The 15,465-nt window shown below is 41.0% G+C and overlaps 3 protein-coding genes across 4 annotated transcripts in view; 1 reads left to right on the forward strand and 2 right to left on the reverse strand.

Annotated features, from left to right (window-relative positions):
* Window positions 1-898: 898 nt before the first annotated feature.
* Window positions 899-6,047, reverse strand: mettl6 (methyltransferase 6, methylcytidine). The gene is made up of 5 exons (XM_026185347.1): window positions 5,605-6,047; window positions 2,718-2,852; window positions 2,396-2,566; window positions 1,979-2,120; window positions 899-1,677 (listed from the first exon to the last, which is right to left on the reverse strand). Exons 1-5 carry the CDS (start codon window positions 5,890-5,892, stop codon window positions 1,535-1,537), a joined length of 879 nt encoding a protein of 292 aa, XP_026041132.1. The 5' UTR covers window positions 5,893-6,047; the 3' UTR covers window positions 899-1,534.
* Window positions 6,048-6,303: 256 nt separating this feature from the next.
* Window positions 6,304-10,827, forward strand: eaf1 (ELL associated factor 1). The gene is made up of 6 exons (XM_026185348.1): window positions 6,304-6,561; window positions 6,933-7,027; window positions 8,143-8,279; window positions 8,397-8,569; window positions 8,811-9,032; window positions 9,203-10,827. The coding sequence occupies exons 1-6, from the start codon at window positions 6,459-6,461 to the stop codon at window positions 9,250-9,252; spliced, it is 780 nt and encodes a 259-aa protein (XP_026041133.1). The 5' UTR covers window positions 6,304-6,458; the 3' UTR covers window positions 9,253-10,827.
* Window positions 10,828-13,683: 2,856 nt separating this feature from the next.
* Window positions 13,684-15,465, reverse strand: part of bmper (BMP binding endothelial regulator) — a 33,464-nt gene continuing 31,682 nt past the window's right edge. For both annotated transcript variants that reach the window (XM_026184633.1, XM_026184632.1), the window contains 2 exons: window positions 15,252-15,382; window positions 13,684-14,857 (listed from right to left, as the gene is read on the reverse strand). In XM_026184633.1, coding sequence (XP_026040418.1) covers window positions 14,676-14,857; window positions 15,252-15,382 — 313 coding nt within the window. In that variant the 3' untranslated portion in view covers window positions 13,684-14,675. The remainder of the gene's footprint in view (window positions 14,858-15,251; window positions 15,383-15,465) is intronic.

A 15,465-nucleotide genomic window follows, 5' to 3' on the forward strand; every position in this document is an offset into this window, starting at 1 on the left:
AGTGGGCGACACAGCTGCTGAACAGGAAGCCACATTTAGTGCATGTTGCAAGTAGCTTGACAGGCCCTAAACCGATTCACCACAGTGGTCTTTTTTAGCAGAATGTACAGTACGATGAAGGCAAACATACATGAATGCAAAACTTAACTAAACTGCATTCACGTATAAAAGCTCTTATATTTGTTGTTAAATCGAAACAACGGCAAACATGTTGATCTTGGGAGCAGCTTATGGTACTGTAGTAAGGGCAGTTCTCTTTTAGGCCTTTGTGTGTCACAGTTGAGAACTTTGATAGCTTTGTGCTCATACTGCTTACAGGTGTTTATGCTTCAAAAGACCTTTTCCAGTGTGATCAATGTAAATTTTTTATCAACTAAATTGTTTAATATGGAGTCCTCGAAATGGGTACAAGGAAGAAAAAATAAAATAAAATAATTTTCCTGTCATTAATTTTTTGTTATTGTGTTTTCTCCATTAAATAGATTTTTAATTTATGCATTTTTAGTAGCCTGTGTTACTGTTAGTCTTTGAATTGATTGCTACTCAGAAATCAAAGGAAATAAAACGTCTTCACAATAAATATTTAGATTCGAAGGTTGTTCACACACTTGCTCATCTAGTTTTTCATATAGACTGAAATGTCTTAATCTACAAGTTGAAAAACATTACAGAATAATAATTTATAACTCATAGATAATTGAATTATATATTTTGTATTTATGCTTTGGGCAATGTGGATGTCTTAGATTTTGGCATCCTAGCAGCCTTAAAGGTTTCTTCTCTGTTTCTATACAATGAACATTCAGTGACATCTGCCAGGGAAGACGTTTTCATTGAATCGTCTGAAGGAGAGATAGTTAGTTAAAATGATAGTTAAGATAGTTTAGAAAAAAAGGCGCAAATTTAGCATGTTTATTCTTAAACGTGGAAATATCCATACATCCACCACAGGGATTCATGGCCCATAAAATGTGAACCTCAAACAGAATGAGAGGCTTTGCTTTTTCATCCTCAACAATTTTTTTAAATTTCACATCAAAAAGTGGGAAATTATAAAACACAGATTACCATGTCCTCTCACAGTATATGTGGGAAAATAATAAAATACATTTATTTAAAAAAATACATTTTTAAATGATGACTTGAACTCAATATTAGGGGAATGAAGGGCAAGAAAGTCATAATTCTATTACCAATCATATTACTGGTTTATATTTAAAGTGTTTCTCAGAACGGTATCACAAACTGTGAACGTTTAAACAACCATGTTTAATGCCTTTTCTTTCCCCTGAAAAAAATCCAATCAAATCCCTTTAGATGTTGGGAGCAGAGCTTTTCTGGGAGCCTTCCTCAGGTGGTTTGGTCAGCAGATAGCAGGAGTACATACTGCTAAGTTACCTTGATGGCCCAATTTCCATTCTGGTAAAGTTTTGGCACACATTTCCCTCACCTTTTACTGTCCAGTTTTTATCTAACATTTCAGTGCTATGTTTTGCAAAACCTCTGTAGATCTGTGAGACGACAAACGCAAAGTTCAGCTCTCTGGTTTCATAAATTTGCTCTGCAGGAACACTCTGGGTACACAAAGTCCCTCCTTCTTGTTGACAGTCTCTCTAAGAACATAGTCATTAGAAACGCACTTGAAGCCCGTCTTCTCAAACAGCTCAGCCAGGAACTCTGAGGGCAGTTATAAAAAAGAAAGAAAAAGGTTTAGAGATTTTCTGATGTGTCATAAAAAGATGAAATGCACAAATTGAGCCTTCTCTACTTGAAAAGGTTATCTCAACAATGAGTGACCAAGGAAGGAAAGGTCAATGTTCTTGCATATGAATGTGCTGATATTCTGAAATGAAATAAAAGGTGTGAAGCCTCAATTCACACATTTCTAAACCGGTAATATATATATCTATCTCTAATTATTGAGATAAGCTAAGTTAGTATCAACAAAAAAATAACTTCCTTAGAATAAACTACTGACCTTTAGAGAAAAAGTAGGACCTAGTTCCATCTTGCCGTACATAGAAGTTCTCTCCCAGCTTATTTCCGGGTTTAAATCGGAGCATGGCATGGTCATAAAGTCCGTAGTCCCTGAAGAGGATAAATCCCCCAGGCTTCAAAACCTTAAGATCACATGCAAATCACATTAAACTATTTCAATCTGACTAATCTGGCACATTAAAAGCATATCTAGAAATTAACCACCAAATACATCATCAGATTAAAGGCTTCTTTCAATCAAACATTTCGTTTTATCCACATTATGAGTACAGAAAGCAAGTGCTTGTGTAGTTCCAGTAGGAGAGAACTCTCCCACCTATCATTTCATTTAAACTATACAAGCTGTTGGGAGTACAGACTTATACTAAATCTATCCACACGCCATCTCTGCTCTCACCCTGCTAATGTTCTCCAAAACCAGCTTCATTTTGTCAGGATGGACAGCTGACAGGACGAAGATGAGTGTGATGACATCCACACTGCTTTCTGGCACATTTTCCATCAGGTCATCTTTAGTTAAATCACACTGGAAGGCACAACAGCGGTCGGGGCAGTACAGAGGGTTTTGCTGTTAACACAAAGAAAACAAAGGAAAGAATGTTTTTTTTTTACAAAATTCAGTGGGGTTTTTTCTTTTTGTTGATTCCAAGATTCTCAGGTTAAAATGTCTGAATCCATTGAATGTAAAGTAGTATTACAGCTTCACTAATAGAGCTTACTCTGACAAATTCAACAGCTCGTGGTGAGAAGTCACAGGCATAAACAAAGATGTTGAGGTCATCCTCGAGCAGAGGGAAGAAGCAGTTTCCGACACCACAGCCTGCCTCCAGCAGCACCAACTTCTGGGACTCAAACTGCAAGCCAGATGGGACAAAGATAAATTTAAAATAGCCACAAACAAATGTAGTATCTAAGGTAAAAACAGACTTTGTACAATCAAACAAGCTTGAAAAAAATCAGTATTTGGTATGACCACTGTTATTCCTCAACACAGCCGGAACTCTCTTAAGTAAGCTTTCTTGTAATTTCTTCAAGTGGCCTCCAGGAATAGTTCTCCATGCTTCCTTGGGTGTTTATTGTCTTATGTAGTCTGGAAGATGAGTGGATGGTGGGGTGGGTGCAGTTTTCTCTGTGGTGGGGTTGGGTGGAATGTCCCGGGCTCTGTGGGGCCGGGAGGCGCTGCTGCACTGGGCCCCGGTCTGGCGGGTCGCGGAGTATGGGGGTGCCTACTGGGGTCAGCGGGGGAGCTGGCCCCAGGGAGGGGTCACTTGCCCCTCCCTTCCTTCCCTCCCCATCTCCAGCTGCCTCCCTCTTCCCGCTCCACCACAACCACCCACACATGCAGGACCTTGGAGTAGGGGTATGTCACCAGGGTGCAGAGGAGGCTACCCCCCCTCTGTCCCCTTCTGGCTGCCTCTGCCTCAATTTTATCCCACAACTTAGACATTCACATTACTCACACTCTCATTACACATACATATAGGATCTTGGGGGTGGGCACGATACACGGAATCCAAAGTACCATCAGGGTGTACACCTCACCCCTGGCGTCGTTGCCCACCTTTCAATTTTAAATAGACGTAGACATTGAGGGCCAGCAGGAGGGACCATGCGCTTACCTGCTGCTCTCTGGCAGGTAGCTCCATGCCCTCCTGGGTTTTAATTGCACCTTAGAACACACATGCATCAACACTACAATGAGCGGGTGGAGGGAGGTTTGGAGTCTTCTCTCACCCCCGTTCTCTGCGGCCTGCTGGAGCGGGGGGGCTAGGAGGAGGAGTTGGCCGTCCGACTGGGGTCTGGAGTGTGGGGCCTCCCTGCTGCTGCGGAGTCGGGGCAGTCTGCCTCTCCCCACCGCAGGGAAAAGGGTAACACCACCTGGGTCTGGGTGCAGTTCCCCCCTCCAGGGGCAAGGGTACCTAGACCCGGTTTGTAGAGTACGCTTGGGGAGTGTGATCGTGTGTACAGCGTCTCTTTATGTCTGTCTCCACATTGGTTGAGTGTGGAGTAAGTGCATATGAGAGCATGAGGGTGGGAACGGATGTTTGTATCTGTGTGTGCCTGTATTTCTGTGTCTATATGTCAGGTTGGGTATCAGACGCCACCTCTCTGGGGACATCTCAGGCCCTCCAAGGTTTGGAGGCCTATCTCCCCCTACCACCACTTCCCCTGCCAGTGGCGGACTCCCTCAGACATCGGTGCGTTGGTGGTTCTTTGTGTCCGGGGATGGGCGTCCAGGTACACACCGGCTCACTCCTTGGCGGCCGCTTATCGGGGCCTGGAGCCTGGGGCTCGCTCGGGCCACTTCGGAGGTGGGGTGCCCCCGGCCTCTCGGCCTGGGGCTCGGTCACTCAGGCACGGCTGGCTGCCGGCGGAGCTCACGGGCGCGTCACTGCAACTCCCCCTGGCTTCTGCTCCGCGACTGCTGAGTGAGCCCTCATCTGGGACTCTCCTCAGCTCTTTCTGGGACAGTGGCGCGGCTGCCCCTCTGTTGGTCTTCCTTGGTCTCTTGTGTTCTGGGGGCCTCTGGATGTCTGGAGTTTTGATCTCCTCCATACCTGCTTCATGCCCTGGAGGACCCCCACACCCTCTAGCAGATCATTACATGAAGGAACCTTTTAAAAAAAAAACAAGCGTGTCCATGCTCACAGGTGTACACACGGGTGATCACACCCACAAACTACACCCTTTTTGGCTCCTACCTCAAAGCACACTGTGTTCTGTTGATCTTATGTGCTGCACAATAATGTTTAATATTTAGTATTTACTGTCATATTCCCATATATCATTGTGATGTTGTTTATTCTATTACTCTTGTTCTCTTCTGCTTGTTTTCTTTTTCTTTCTCAGCAGGTGATCCAGGTGATTGATATATGCATTTTTTTTTCTGCCCGTTCTGTTGGTTTTTGTCTTTTGCCCTTCTCCCCCGTCCCTCTTCTCAGCTGTTTCTCTTTCCCTCTTTCTTTCTCCCCTTCTTTCCCCCAGTCAAGTCTGTCCCGTATTCAGTAAGTGAAAATAAAATAAACAATAAAAGGTGAATCAAATGGACCATTACGGCAAGGCTGGGATGGTCAATTTGGTAAAGTAAATCCATTGGGCATCTTTCTTTGCCTTTAGACAACAATTCTGATGGCAAAAGAGCCAAACGGGACAGGCAAAAAAAAGAGAAAAAAAATAGCCACAAACACAAGGTATTAGTCTACTCATGTCTCTCAACTCAGCTTAATGATTTTTAATAGTGAAACTCCAAAAACTCACTTAAAAACTTTTACAATATCCTTTATGCTAAATTACTGTTGAAAGTTGCAAGCTTTTAACTGACCTCTAAATATCAGCTCTAGAGAAAAGCATTTACTTTATTAGGTGGTAATTAAGTAAAATCAGAAACTACACAGCTGATAATGTCAAGTCATGTCCTGTGAAGCCTTAATTTTCCTTTAGGGTGTCCATTGTATACATTAAAATCAGTAAATTTTTTATCTATTTCACACAATACCACATGCATGGCAGTCATACAACTCAAATATTTCAAAACATACAGATGTTATGTTTAATATCCTGTAAATGAACCTCCTCTGGTGTGGTCTGTTGTAAATATTTCCTCACCTCTCGGCATGCCTTGAGCTCTTCAAATTCCCTGGTGGTCCAGTGTCTATCCTTGAAGAAATTTGTTGTGTTTCTTTTGTAAAACAAGTCCCAGTTTTTCTGCGCTTCTTTCTCCAGCTTCATCTGTTTGAAGTCAGACACCAGAGCCCGCTCACCGTTCAGTCTTTCCTGCTCCCCCAGGGTTAAAATCCTGGCAGTGGGGGTGTTCGCTTGGTCTTTCGACTCTTCTTTTCCAGGATGTGTACAGTTAATATCACCACTCAAAACCCCACTTTCTGACAATGCCATGATAAACTGCCACAAAGTGTCTCCACGTTCTGTTTATACTCGCTTATGAAAAATAGACTTTTCAAACATGCTAACCCCCAATTAACTGATTTAGAGTTTTATTTTAAAACAAATTTGAGGGTAGCCGTACTTTTTCCACATTTAATGCATCCATGTTGTCCGTTAACTAAATGATGTCGTGTGGTCTTTACTACTTAATTCCGTTTCTCATCGAGTGGCGCGTTTTCTATAATTACTCGTTACTGACTAAATTAAAGCACTGAAAATATTTTCATAGGTTATTATGTAGTGAAATGCGTTGTTTTTTTGTTTTTTTTAAATCTTTTGCTTTAATGAAAACAGGTGACGTTGCTAACACAGCCCACTTTCGGCGATATTTGAGAGCCGGACCAAAAGCGGAAAAGGCGTGGCCACGTGATGTTTTGCTAACTGTTAGCCACAGCAAGCTAACTTTGTGTTGTAGTTGGTATCTTATTTTGATCCTGCTCAACTTGCCAGATTGCTCTCGGGTCTTCGTGGGATTTGACCTAAATGCGAGTTTTAGTAACCATTAAACCAACGGAGCCATGAACGGGAGCACGAATCCGCTGCTGGACAAAGAGGAGCATGTTTTGAAGCTCGGAGAAAGCTTTGAGAAGAGGCCAAAGTCTTCCTTTCACACCATCAGATGTAAGTGTGACAGACTGCGCGATGTGTTAAATAAAACTTTGGCACCATACAAAGCGCACTGTTAGATTACTGTTGTGTCAGACTCACTTTCTCACATGGACGGAGAGGCTGTGTCTTACACAGTCTGTGTATGGGTAATTATATGGAGAAAACAATATAAGTAAGTATTTGTTGCAAATGGTGTGGCAGCATTATACACTGAATTTTATCGTTTTACTCCCCATTCTCAGGTTTTAAATCTGGGTTCGTCGGCTCATAATTTTTCAATATTTGTTTAAGATACTTAATAAAATGTCCATGTATTTGGAATTACCTACATACAATGTCTCCTAAAGCACCTGGTTAAATTATCTGTTGCATCTCCTTTTCAGATGACTTCAAACCAGCATCGATTGACACAAGCTGTGAGGGAGAGCTTCAAGTTGGGAAAGGAGATGAAGTTACCATAACACTACCTCATATTCCAGTAAGACTGCATGATGTGCACTTCTTTCTGTAAATTAAGCAAATAATAAAACAATTTCCATTCTTCTAGCATCAAATTCATCGCTCTTAAATACTGACTGAATTGGTACTTCCAGGAAGTGTGGCACTTGCATGTTAGATGAATATCTGTTCACATCCTGTACTGTGCAAAAGTTTATAAATGCCTTTTCATTTCCTTTTGCTTCCAAGCTATGAGACTTTCTTGTAGTTTTTTTTTTAAGTTGGTTTGAGCAATACTTTTCCAGGCTTCGTCAAGGTCTTTTTGATTGTTCTTTTGCTTGTTTTTTGTTTTTTTTAAACACTGGCTGCATTTTTTGCTCCTTTCAGTCCAGTCCTTGTATCTGACCATTTCCAGAGGCAATTTGTTTCTAGCATTGCTAGTATTTTATGCCAGTCAATTTATAACAGATTGCCTGGCATAAAATACCATAACATTTGCACCAACCAGGTGATTCCCAAATAGCATGGTTTGCAGGGAGTCCTTAGACAAATTGGTTGAAAAGTGAACATTTAGAAGATAAAAGAATAAGTGGTAGGCCTAATAAAACCCCAAAAAACTACAATCTCCATCAGATGAACAAAATCTGAAAGTCGTGTCCTTAAGAACAAGTTGTGGAATGACCTGGACCTCAACGTTATTGAAGCAGTGTGAGATTATTTATTACAAAACAAAAGGCAGCCAACATCCAAAAAGAGCTTTGAATGTCCTTCAGGAAGCATGGAGAACTATTCCTGGAGGCCACTTGAAGAAATTACAAGAAAGCTTACTTAAGAGAGTTCCGGCTGTGTTGAGGAATAACAGTGGTCATACCAAATACTGATTTTTTTTTCAAGCTTGTTTGATTGTACAAAGTCTGTTTTTACCTTAGATACTACATTTGTATTTATGTTTGCACATTTAGAAATCCAGTATCGAGGGTAAAAACAGACTTTGTACAATCAAAGCAATTCAAACTGAAGTCAGCGAGTCAGTCACACCAGGAATAAGCACTGTACAATGATACCTTCTTCCACTGTTTTAATGTAATAGGGTCTGGCAAAATTAGCCAAGACTGTCCATATTTAGTTCTTACATTTTCTTTTTTTTTCTTTCAGGGCTCTACCCCTCCCATGACAGTATTCAAAGGAAACAAGCGGCCATACCAGAAGGACTGTGTGCTCATCATTAACCACGACACTGGGGAGTTTGTACTGGAGAAACTGAGCAGCAGCATCCAGGTCAAGAAAACTAGGTGAGATATCAGTGATTACAAAATTAAGGTTATTGAAGTGGGAAGTTCAGGCTGGCTTCTATGTTACTCTTAAATAAATCCAGGTGAAATCACATCTGTTGTGTGTGTGTTTTACAGGGCAGAAGGCAGCAGTAAGATCCAGGCCCGGATTGAGCAGCAGTCGCTTCGGTCCAGCCAACCCACCTCTCAGTTTAGGGCCCCCACTAAACCCGGGGCTGGGATCAAAACCTCTCCTTCCCCATCTAAGGACAACCCCTCCCCAGAGCCTCAGCTCGATGACATCAAGAGAGGTAAGGAAGGTGATACACGGCCACAGCTCATAATAGAAGAGATGGTTTTCCTGGCATAACTATAGTTTATGATTAACATCACAAATAACATATTCTATATTAAACATATGCTACGTGACACACTTAAGTATCACATAGTTCTAATTAAATGTAAGGACATTACAGTTTGTTATAAACAATCTTTCAGTAAATGCTGAATGTCTTTTTGTTAACTGTAGCGATTCTCTGCTGTTCTTAACAGAGCTGCGAGCAGAGGTGGAGGTGATAGAGCAGATGAGCAGCAGCGGCAGCAGCAGCTCCTCCGACTCGGGCAGCGCCTCAGGGAGCGGCGATGACAGCAGCAGCAGCGACGGAGAGCTCGAGACCCCCCGACCCCTCAGCCAGACGTCACCCAGCCGCCACCCCATGGCCAACGGAGGACCTGACCGGCAGCAGGGGAACAACCAGCTCATGAACACACTCCGTGAGTACCTTTGGGTTATACTTAGACTTGGTCAGGTCAAGAGATGGAATTTATACATGCGTGCATTCGTTTTCTGTGCTGCTGCTAATCTTGCTCATTCACTGCCAGTGACTCTGTGCTACCACACTGCATTTTTGGTATTATGGTCATTTATCTTCTGCTCACCACAGGAAATGACCTTCAGCTCAGCGAGTCAGGCAGTGACAGCGATGACGACTGAGCTCTGCTGGTCAGTCTCTCTGTCCACACTCCTCCTCCTTTCTGCCTGGTTGACTTGTTTCTTTGCTGTGATAGCTGACCCCAGCTGTGTAGGTTGGTTTGACTACATATATTTTTTTTAATTTGCTTTAGTATATCCTGAAAGCTGGCCAGCCTGGAACTTAAGAGTGTATTTTTTATTAGATGTATATCTTGTTTTGTATAGCGAAACTGGAGACAAAGAAAAAAATTCTTCAGAGGTTTGGAAGATTATATATTAGAGTGCACATACATATTTTCTGTACTTAGAGCAGCTAGTTTTATTTACTTGTATCATTAATATTTTTTTTTCTTTCAGTTTTGTCTATGGTTTGGCAAGCAAGATTTTCTGTAGCTGTGCGATCATCGCTGTAATATTTGTTTTTTGTTTTCATTTTGCTAAGAGTACAAAAATAGCAGAATTGCACAGATGATCTGCAAATAGCAACAAAGCAAAGAAAACAAATGCCGCAGGTATTTTGTCATCCACTAAGTTTTTGAGGTCATTGTGGAACATGATGCAGAATCAGTATCAGTTGCTGATGCTAACTTTAGTTTGCTGTTTGCTGGTCATTTTTCAAGTAGCAACACTACACTCACTAGATGTCACCTTTTAGCAGGTTGAGATTGTGGTTTGCTTATCTACGCTCATGGAAAATTAACAGGGCAACATGCTGCATGTTGTTTTAAAGCTCCAATTAGTTTGTTTTATGTCCACAAGGGGGCAGAAAAGAGTCAACAACGAGCAGAAACTCAGATTGCTGGTATGAATAACATGTAAGTAAGCTATAGAATGTAAGTCTAGTGTTGTAGCTCCCTTTTGAATTCAACTGCCACCCCCCCCCCCCCCCCCAAAAATGTCAAACTAATTAGCTGCTCAACTTTCCTCACCAGCTGCGTTTTACTTCCACTGTCTACTCTGTGGTGCCAGACACACAAGCTTTTATTTTTCTAAGCTTATTTATATGAAACAGTAGTTACAAACGCACGTGTTTGCTTTTTTTCCTGATGGTCAGAGGAAAATGCAGACTTTAATCCTCCAGTCGGTCTGTGAGGCCATAACTGACAAGTTAATCATATTTGAAAGGAGACGGGTGCATCAGGGTTGGCTTCTACAAAATTTCTGTCAAGATTAAAATACTTAAATAAAATCAAAGAACCAAATTAAAGGGGGAAACTAATTTGCCCCAGAAGCATGCAATGTGTTAATCATCACTTTCAAGTTTGTTGTATCAGCTATGTATCATTTGCAAACAGAGAACATTTTATTTTTTTGCTCCAGTATTTTCATATAAAACCTATACCATTGTACCATTCCACGCCTTAAAGCATGCTAGCTTGGAAAAAATAAGTGAATGTGTCTTTTTCTGAAAATGCCAAAGAGTTGAAATGCCCCTCGTCATGTGCAAGATGTACAGGAATGTTCACAGTGTAACGCCTTTTCCATGCATTTATTGCAGCTCTGAAATGTTTCCAGGCATCGCCTGCAGTGGTTGTATGTGACAATGAAAATCTCTCAGTCGGTCAAACCACAAGTTAAACAGACTTTAACTGGTCAGATCCCTGTTGCACTGTGGTTGTGTGTGCATAGAGCTGGTAATATTAATTTTCTATCATGCTTCCTGCACCCTCTGAACAGGTGCCACCCATTGTATAAACTAAACATAGTGTTTCCAGTAGTTAGAACACAAACAGATCTCTTACTGTGTCCTAAATGTGTGAAAATCACTTAACGACACCAGTGTGTAATTGTACTTTTCATTTTTTTCTGTAGTTTATGTGTAATTGTGATTTGTATCAGTGATTTTCTTCCAATTTCTGCTAGAGACTGTGAAGATCCTGTTTGTGATTATGAATGCAGTATAACAAGCCACAGTGTAGAGAAAACCGAGGAGTTTTATTACAGAATGATTAGACTTAAAGGTCACAGTATTTGTTGTTAAAGAAATTTTGACGAATGCAAAATTTTAGGATGAAACGCCAGATGATTGTCATTTTTGAAACTGGTAACAAGTTTTGGGTCATATTTAAAGGAAATTTCCATCAAAATAATTAAATAGTTACTCTACTCTAAGATTAACATTAGATGTACTTTATTATAATTAGTGTTAAATTTGAGATTGTAAGGGTCTATTTTAATCAATACAGCTGTCTGCAGAGACCCGCTTTATGTGACCCAAAGCGTCTTTTTAGGTCTATTTTCTTCTGTTTAATGCTTGCAACTAGGGCTGCCACGATTAGTCGACTAGTCACGATTACGTCGACTATCAAAATCGTCGACGACTGATTTAATAGTCGACGCGTCATTTGAAGCTTTGTAAGATCCCAAAAGCAGGAATAAGTAGCAGGATTTAAGAGTGTAATAACGGACTGAAACAGAAGATGGCAGCACTGCATGTACAAGGATGCCAGCTGCCGTTAAACCCCGAAGAAGAAGAAACTGTGTCCCAGAATTCATAGCGCGGCCCAGCGCAGTTGTCAACAATGGCGGCAGCTAGTTAGTTTTAATATTACTCTTATTATTCTTTCTGGGTCACAAAATAAACGTTTAACATATTTTCAGGCGAGAATGTAGCTGTGTAAACCTCAAATATCTGCTCAGTTTATCAAGACACCACATATTTTCAAAAGCGCTCCGACGTTTTCGGAGGCGTCTGTTACCCACTAGCTCGATAGCTAGCCGGGGGCCATGAGAGCACCGGACTCCCGGCAGATCGTTTTCAAACCCACCGCCCTACTCAGGTTAAACATATACAAGTCACTTAGATAACTTAAAAATGTTATTGTTTGGCTTTTTTCAGTATTTTATTTGTTCCTGAGTAAATCGGCTGAGTTTATTAAACTCCACCGAAACAATCTGCACATTTAATTAGAATTCAATTAACTATCATCTTGTCTTTATTTTTAGTTAGCACAGACCTTAAACACTTAAAGCTGTAAGCTAATGATAGTTATATAAGAGCAGATGCTGCTGGTGCAATAAGCTGTACTTTTACGTTCAATGGATGATGATCTGATTAGTCGACTAATCGCAAAAATAATCGGTGACTAGTCGACTATCAAAATAATCGTTTGTGGCAGCCCTACTTGCAACCACAGTAATGTGTGTGGCCCATATACCATACTGTGGTTCAGGACCGAGGCTTTGACATGCTACTTTTTCAAAACCTTTTTGTGTGACTGCATTCATTTGCAGAGGAAGAAACAAGTGTATTCAAATAATCCAGCTGCCCCTTACGTACGCATCACTCTGTACAGACGGCTTAAAACTGAACTTTCATTTACTTAAAAACCACATTTAATATAAGGAACAATTACAGGGATTTTCTGAATCCCATGTACACGCATACAGATGCTGTTAAGCCTCTTCTCAGGACTGTGTGGGAGTGGATGGACCATGCTCCATCGACTCCAGCCACCACACTCACATTTTGCACCTTTTAATGTTGAACAAACTTTGAAACAGCTGACCTCATGTAATTCCCAGCATAGCACTATCCCATATACAACCTCAGCAGTACAAGGCTTGCAAACTGAAAACATCAACAAGGAGTAGAAAACGCGTGTAACTGGCATCCCAGTACGTGCATCATTTATTCAAAAAGATGTGTCAGCTACCAAAAGAGAGTAAATTTGCTCTAGTTTTCTGCTATCCTGTACTCCTGAAATGAGAGATTTTACGAGTGGATGTGCAGCATCAACATTTTGATGTTTGACATTGACTCATAGCTACGTTCATTTTATGGGCAGTGTTCTAAACTGAAGCTAGTCTTTTCTTTTTAACTCGCATAACAAAGCAGACATGATTGTGAGTTATAAGACTGTCATACTGTGCAGTACTAGAAAGAGTTACAGTAGCAGGTGAAATGTAAGTATTTCTTCTTGAACAGGGGGGAAAATTCACTATCTTCCATGTGTCAGTGTTTTGTTTCTCCACCTGGGCCAGACTGCAGTCATTTTTTTTTTCTGCTTTTGAACATTGCTTGAAGTGAAAGAGGGTGGCGAATTGTCAAAGCGAGTGAAACCACTGAAACAGGTGGACACACGTCTAATCCCCTAAAACCTGTACAACCCTGGAGACTCAGTTTGCTGTTGAATGAACTCTAATGTATTTGGTGCTTTTAGTCCTTATGTTTTATTTTAGAGATGTGTTCATGTGAAATATGTTTGTATAAATTTGAAGTGTATTAAAGCTGTGCAAATGTATTTAAAATAGTTTTACATCTTTTTTTCTTTCAAGATTTGTGTCTTTTATCTTTAGTGGAGATAAATCTAAGGAGCCACAGATAAACATGAAATCAGCTTTACTTCATTTTTTTTTAAACACTGGCTTCTTTTGGGAATTGAACTAGCAGCCGTAATCTCGATTTTTCTCCAGCACTACATAGAGGAAGGACGACAGTCAAAAATGAACTTCGAGAAAAGATTATATTGCTGGTCTTAAATAATTATCGTCAAGTGAAACATATGCTTTCACGAACACCTTCAGTTTACTAACCACTACAACCTGTACACTGAGCATAATACAATACAGTACTTAATCCCTGCGATGGTGCAACAGCTGAGTCACATTTGGGCATTTCTCTTCAAACAGTAACAAAAAATACACAACAAATATATAAATAGCTTTTGTTTCCCTTTAAATCATTTATAACACAATTATATTCATGATTCTGGCTCTTGCTACAACATTTCATTTGACTGATATATAAATTAACATCAACAACAAATAATAGCAATAATATTAATAATTAGAACAATAATTATATAAAAGCTTGTCTGTCTTTCATATAAATCTGGCTAGCTTACAGTATGAAATGATGGAATAGAGATGATAAGTTCAGTTTTGATATGATGAATCAGAGTTTCTCTTTGACTTTGAATCTCACTATTCCAAATGCAGATGCTCTGTTGTTCACTTTAATGTGTTTGCGAGAGAAACTCAGTCGCCATGTTGGCTCTAAGAGGAGTCCGCTGGCCCCAGACTGTTCCCTGAGGGTCCATGGCAACATGCCGTAGTTCCTGTAATTCGTGAGTTGTAAAATCTCCAAATGCCACTTTAGTTGTCGCTTGAGATTTTAGTTTTTATTCTCCAAAACTGTAATTGGTGGCGACTGGTGTAGTAACAGTGTGACAAAGAGGCGAGAGGAAGTCAGAAATCGAACGCTCCGTGATCAGATGATCATCTGAGTTTCCCTTCAGTCCGTCACCATTGTTTGGATCGCTGGCATCTAAGTCACGACAGCGTACTTCCTTGTGAAGTTATGGACCCTGAGTACCTTGTTGCATCTTATCTGTCAACTTGAGACCCTTTAGTGTCTTCCCAAACTCTGCTTTGCTAGTTTGGACCCTTAGTTTTAGTTCAGATGACCCTCCCTTCAGTCCCCTTCCCCCAGCTCATAGGGGTCACCGTCCAGGGCATGCTGTGGGTTTGATGCACCGTCCCTGGAACATCACCAGGTTGGCGGGGCAGTGGCAGCCGGCCACGCACGGCTTACGGCACGGTCCGATCTCATTCCAGTTGTCACAGGTTTTGGTGCAGCCTGGACCACAGGTGTCGTACACTGCATCGTGTTTACACTGGGTGGCTGATGAGAGGAAGAAAAGGTAGAAAGAGGGGAAAAAGTTAGGACTTGATTATGTCAATGTGAGCAGATTCTCAGCAGCTTCTCATTGGAATTAGCTGTTTCTCATGCACTCATACCAAACCCAATGCATACTGTTCATTTTATCAAGGTTGAACGATAATATCATGCAAAAGAGGGAATTTAAGCATACATAAGGTAAATCCTTTTCTACTTCTCTAAAAGGGAGTACTATGAACTGGAATGGCAGCTGCAGTAAGTGTCAGGTTTGCTCAGAAGTGAGCAGAATTTTCTTTAAACAAAAAACAAAAAGCCAAATCTGGTGTCATTAAGACTGGCTCTAATAGTCAAGAGCACCTCTCAGAATGCTCTGCGATTTATGAGTGTTGCCACTCACCCATACAAGCAGCTTCGGGTTTCCAAAGTATGGGCACACCTTCCCTCTCACAGGCTCTGCTGTAGGCGATGAAGGTCTCGCAGTAACAGTTTTTATGGACTGGACACTCACACATGTCCGTCACACACGACCTAAAGAGGGCAGAATTTGGTTTTGTTTAAGATTAAGTTCCCGTAATGAAAAAAGATTTTACCGAAAGCCTCATACAAGTATG

This window comes from Astatotilapia calliptera, chromosome 11, assembly GCF_900246225.1.
Source record: "Astatotilapia calliptera chromosome 11, fAstCal1.2, whole genome shotgun sequence".
NCBI lineage: Eukaryota > Metazoa > Chordata > Actinopteri > Cichliformes > Cichlidae > Astatotilapia > Astatotilapia calliptera.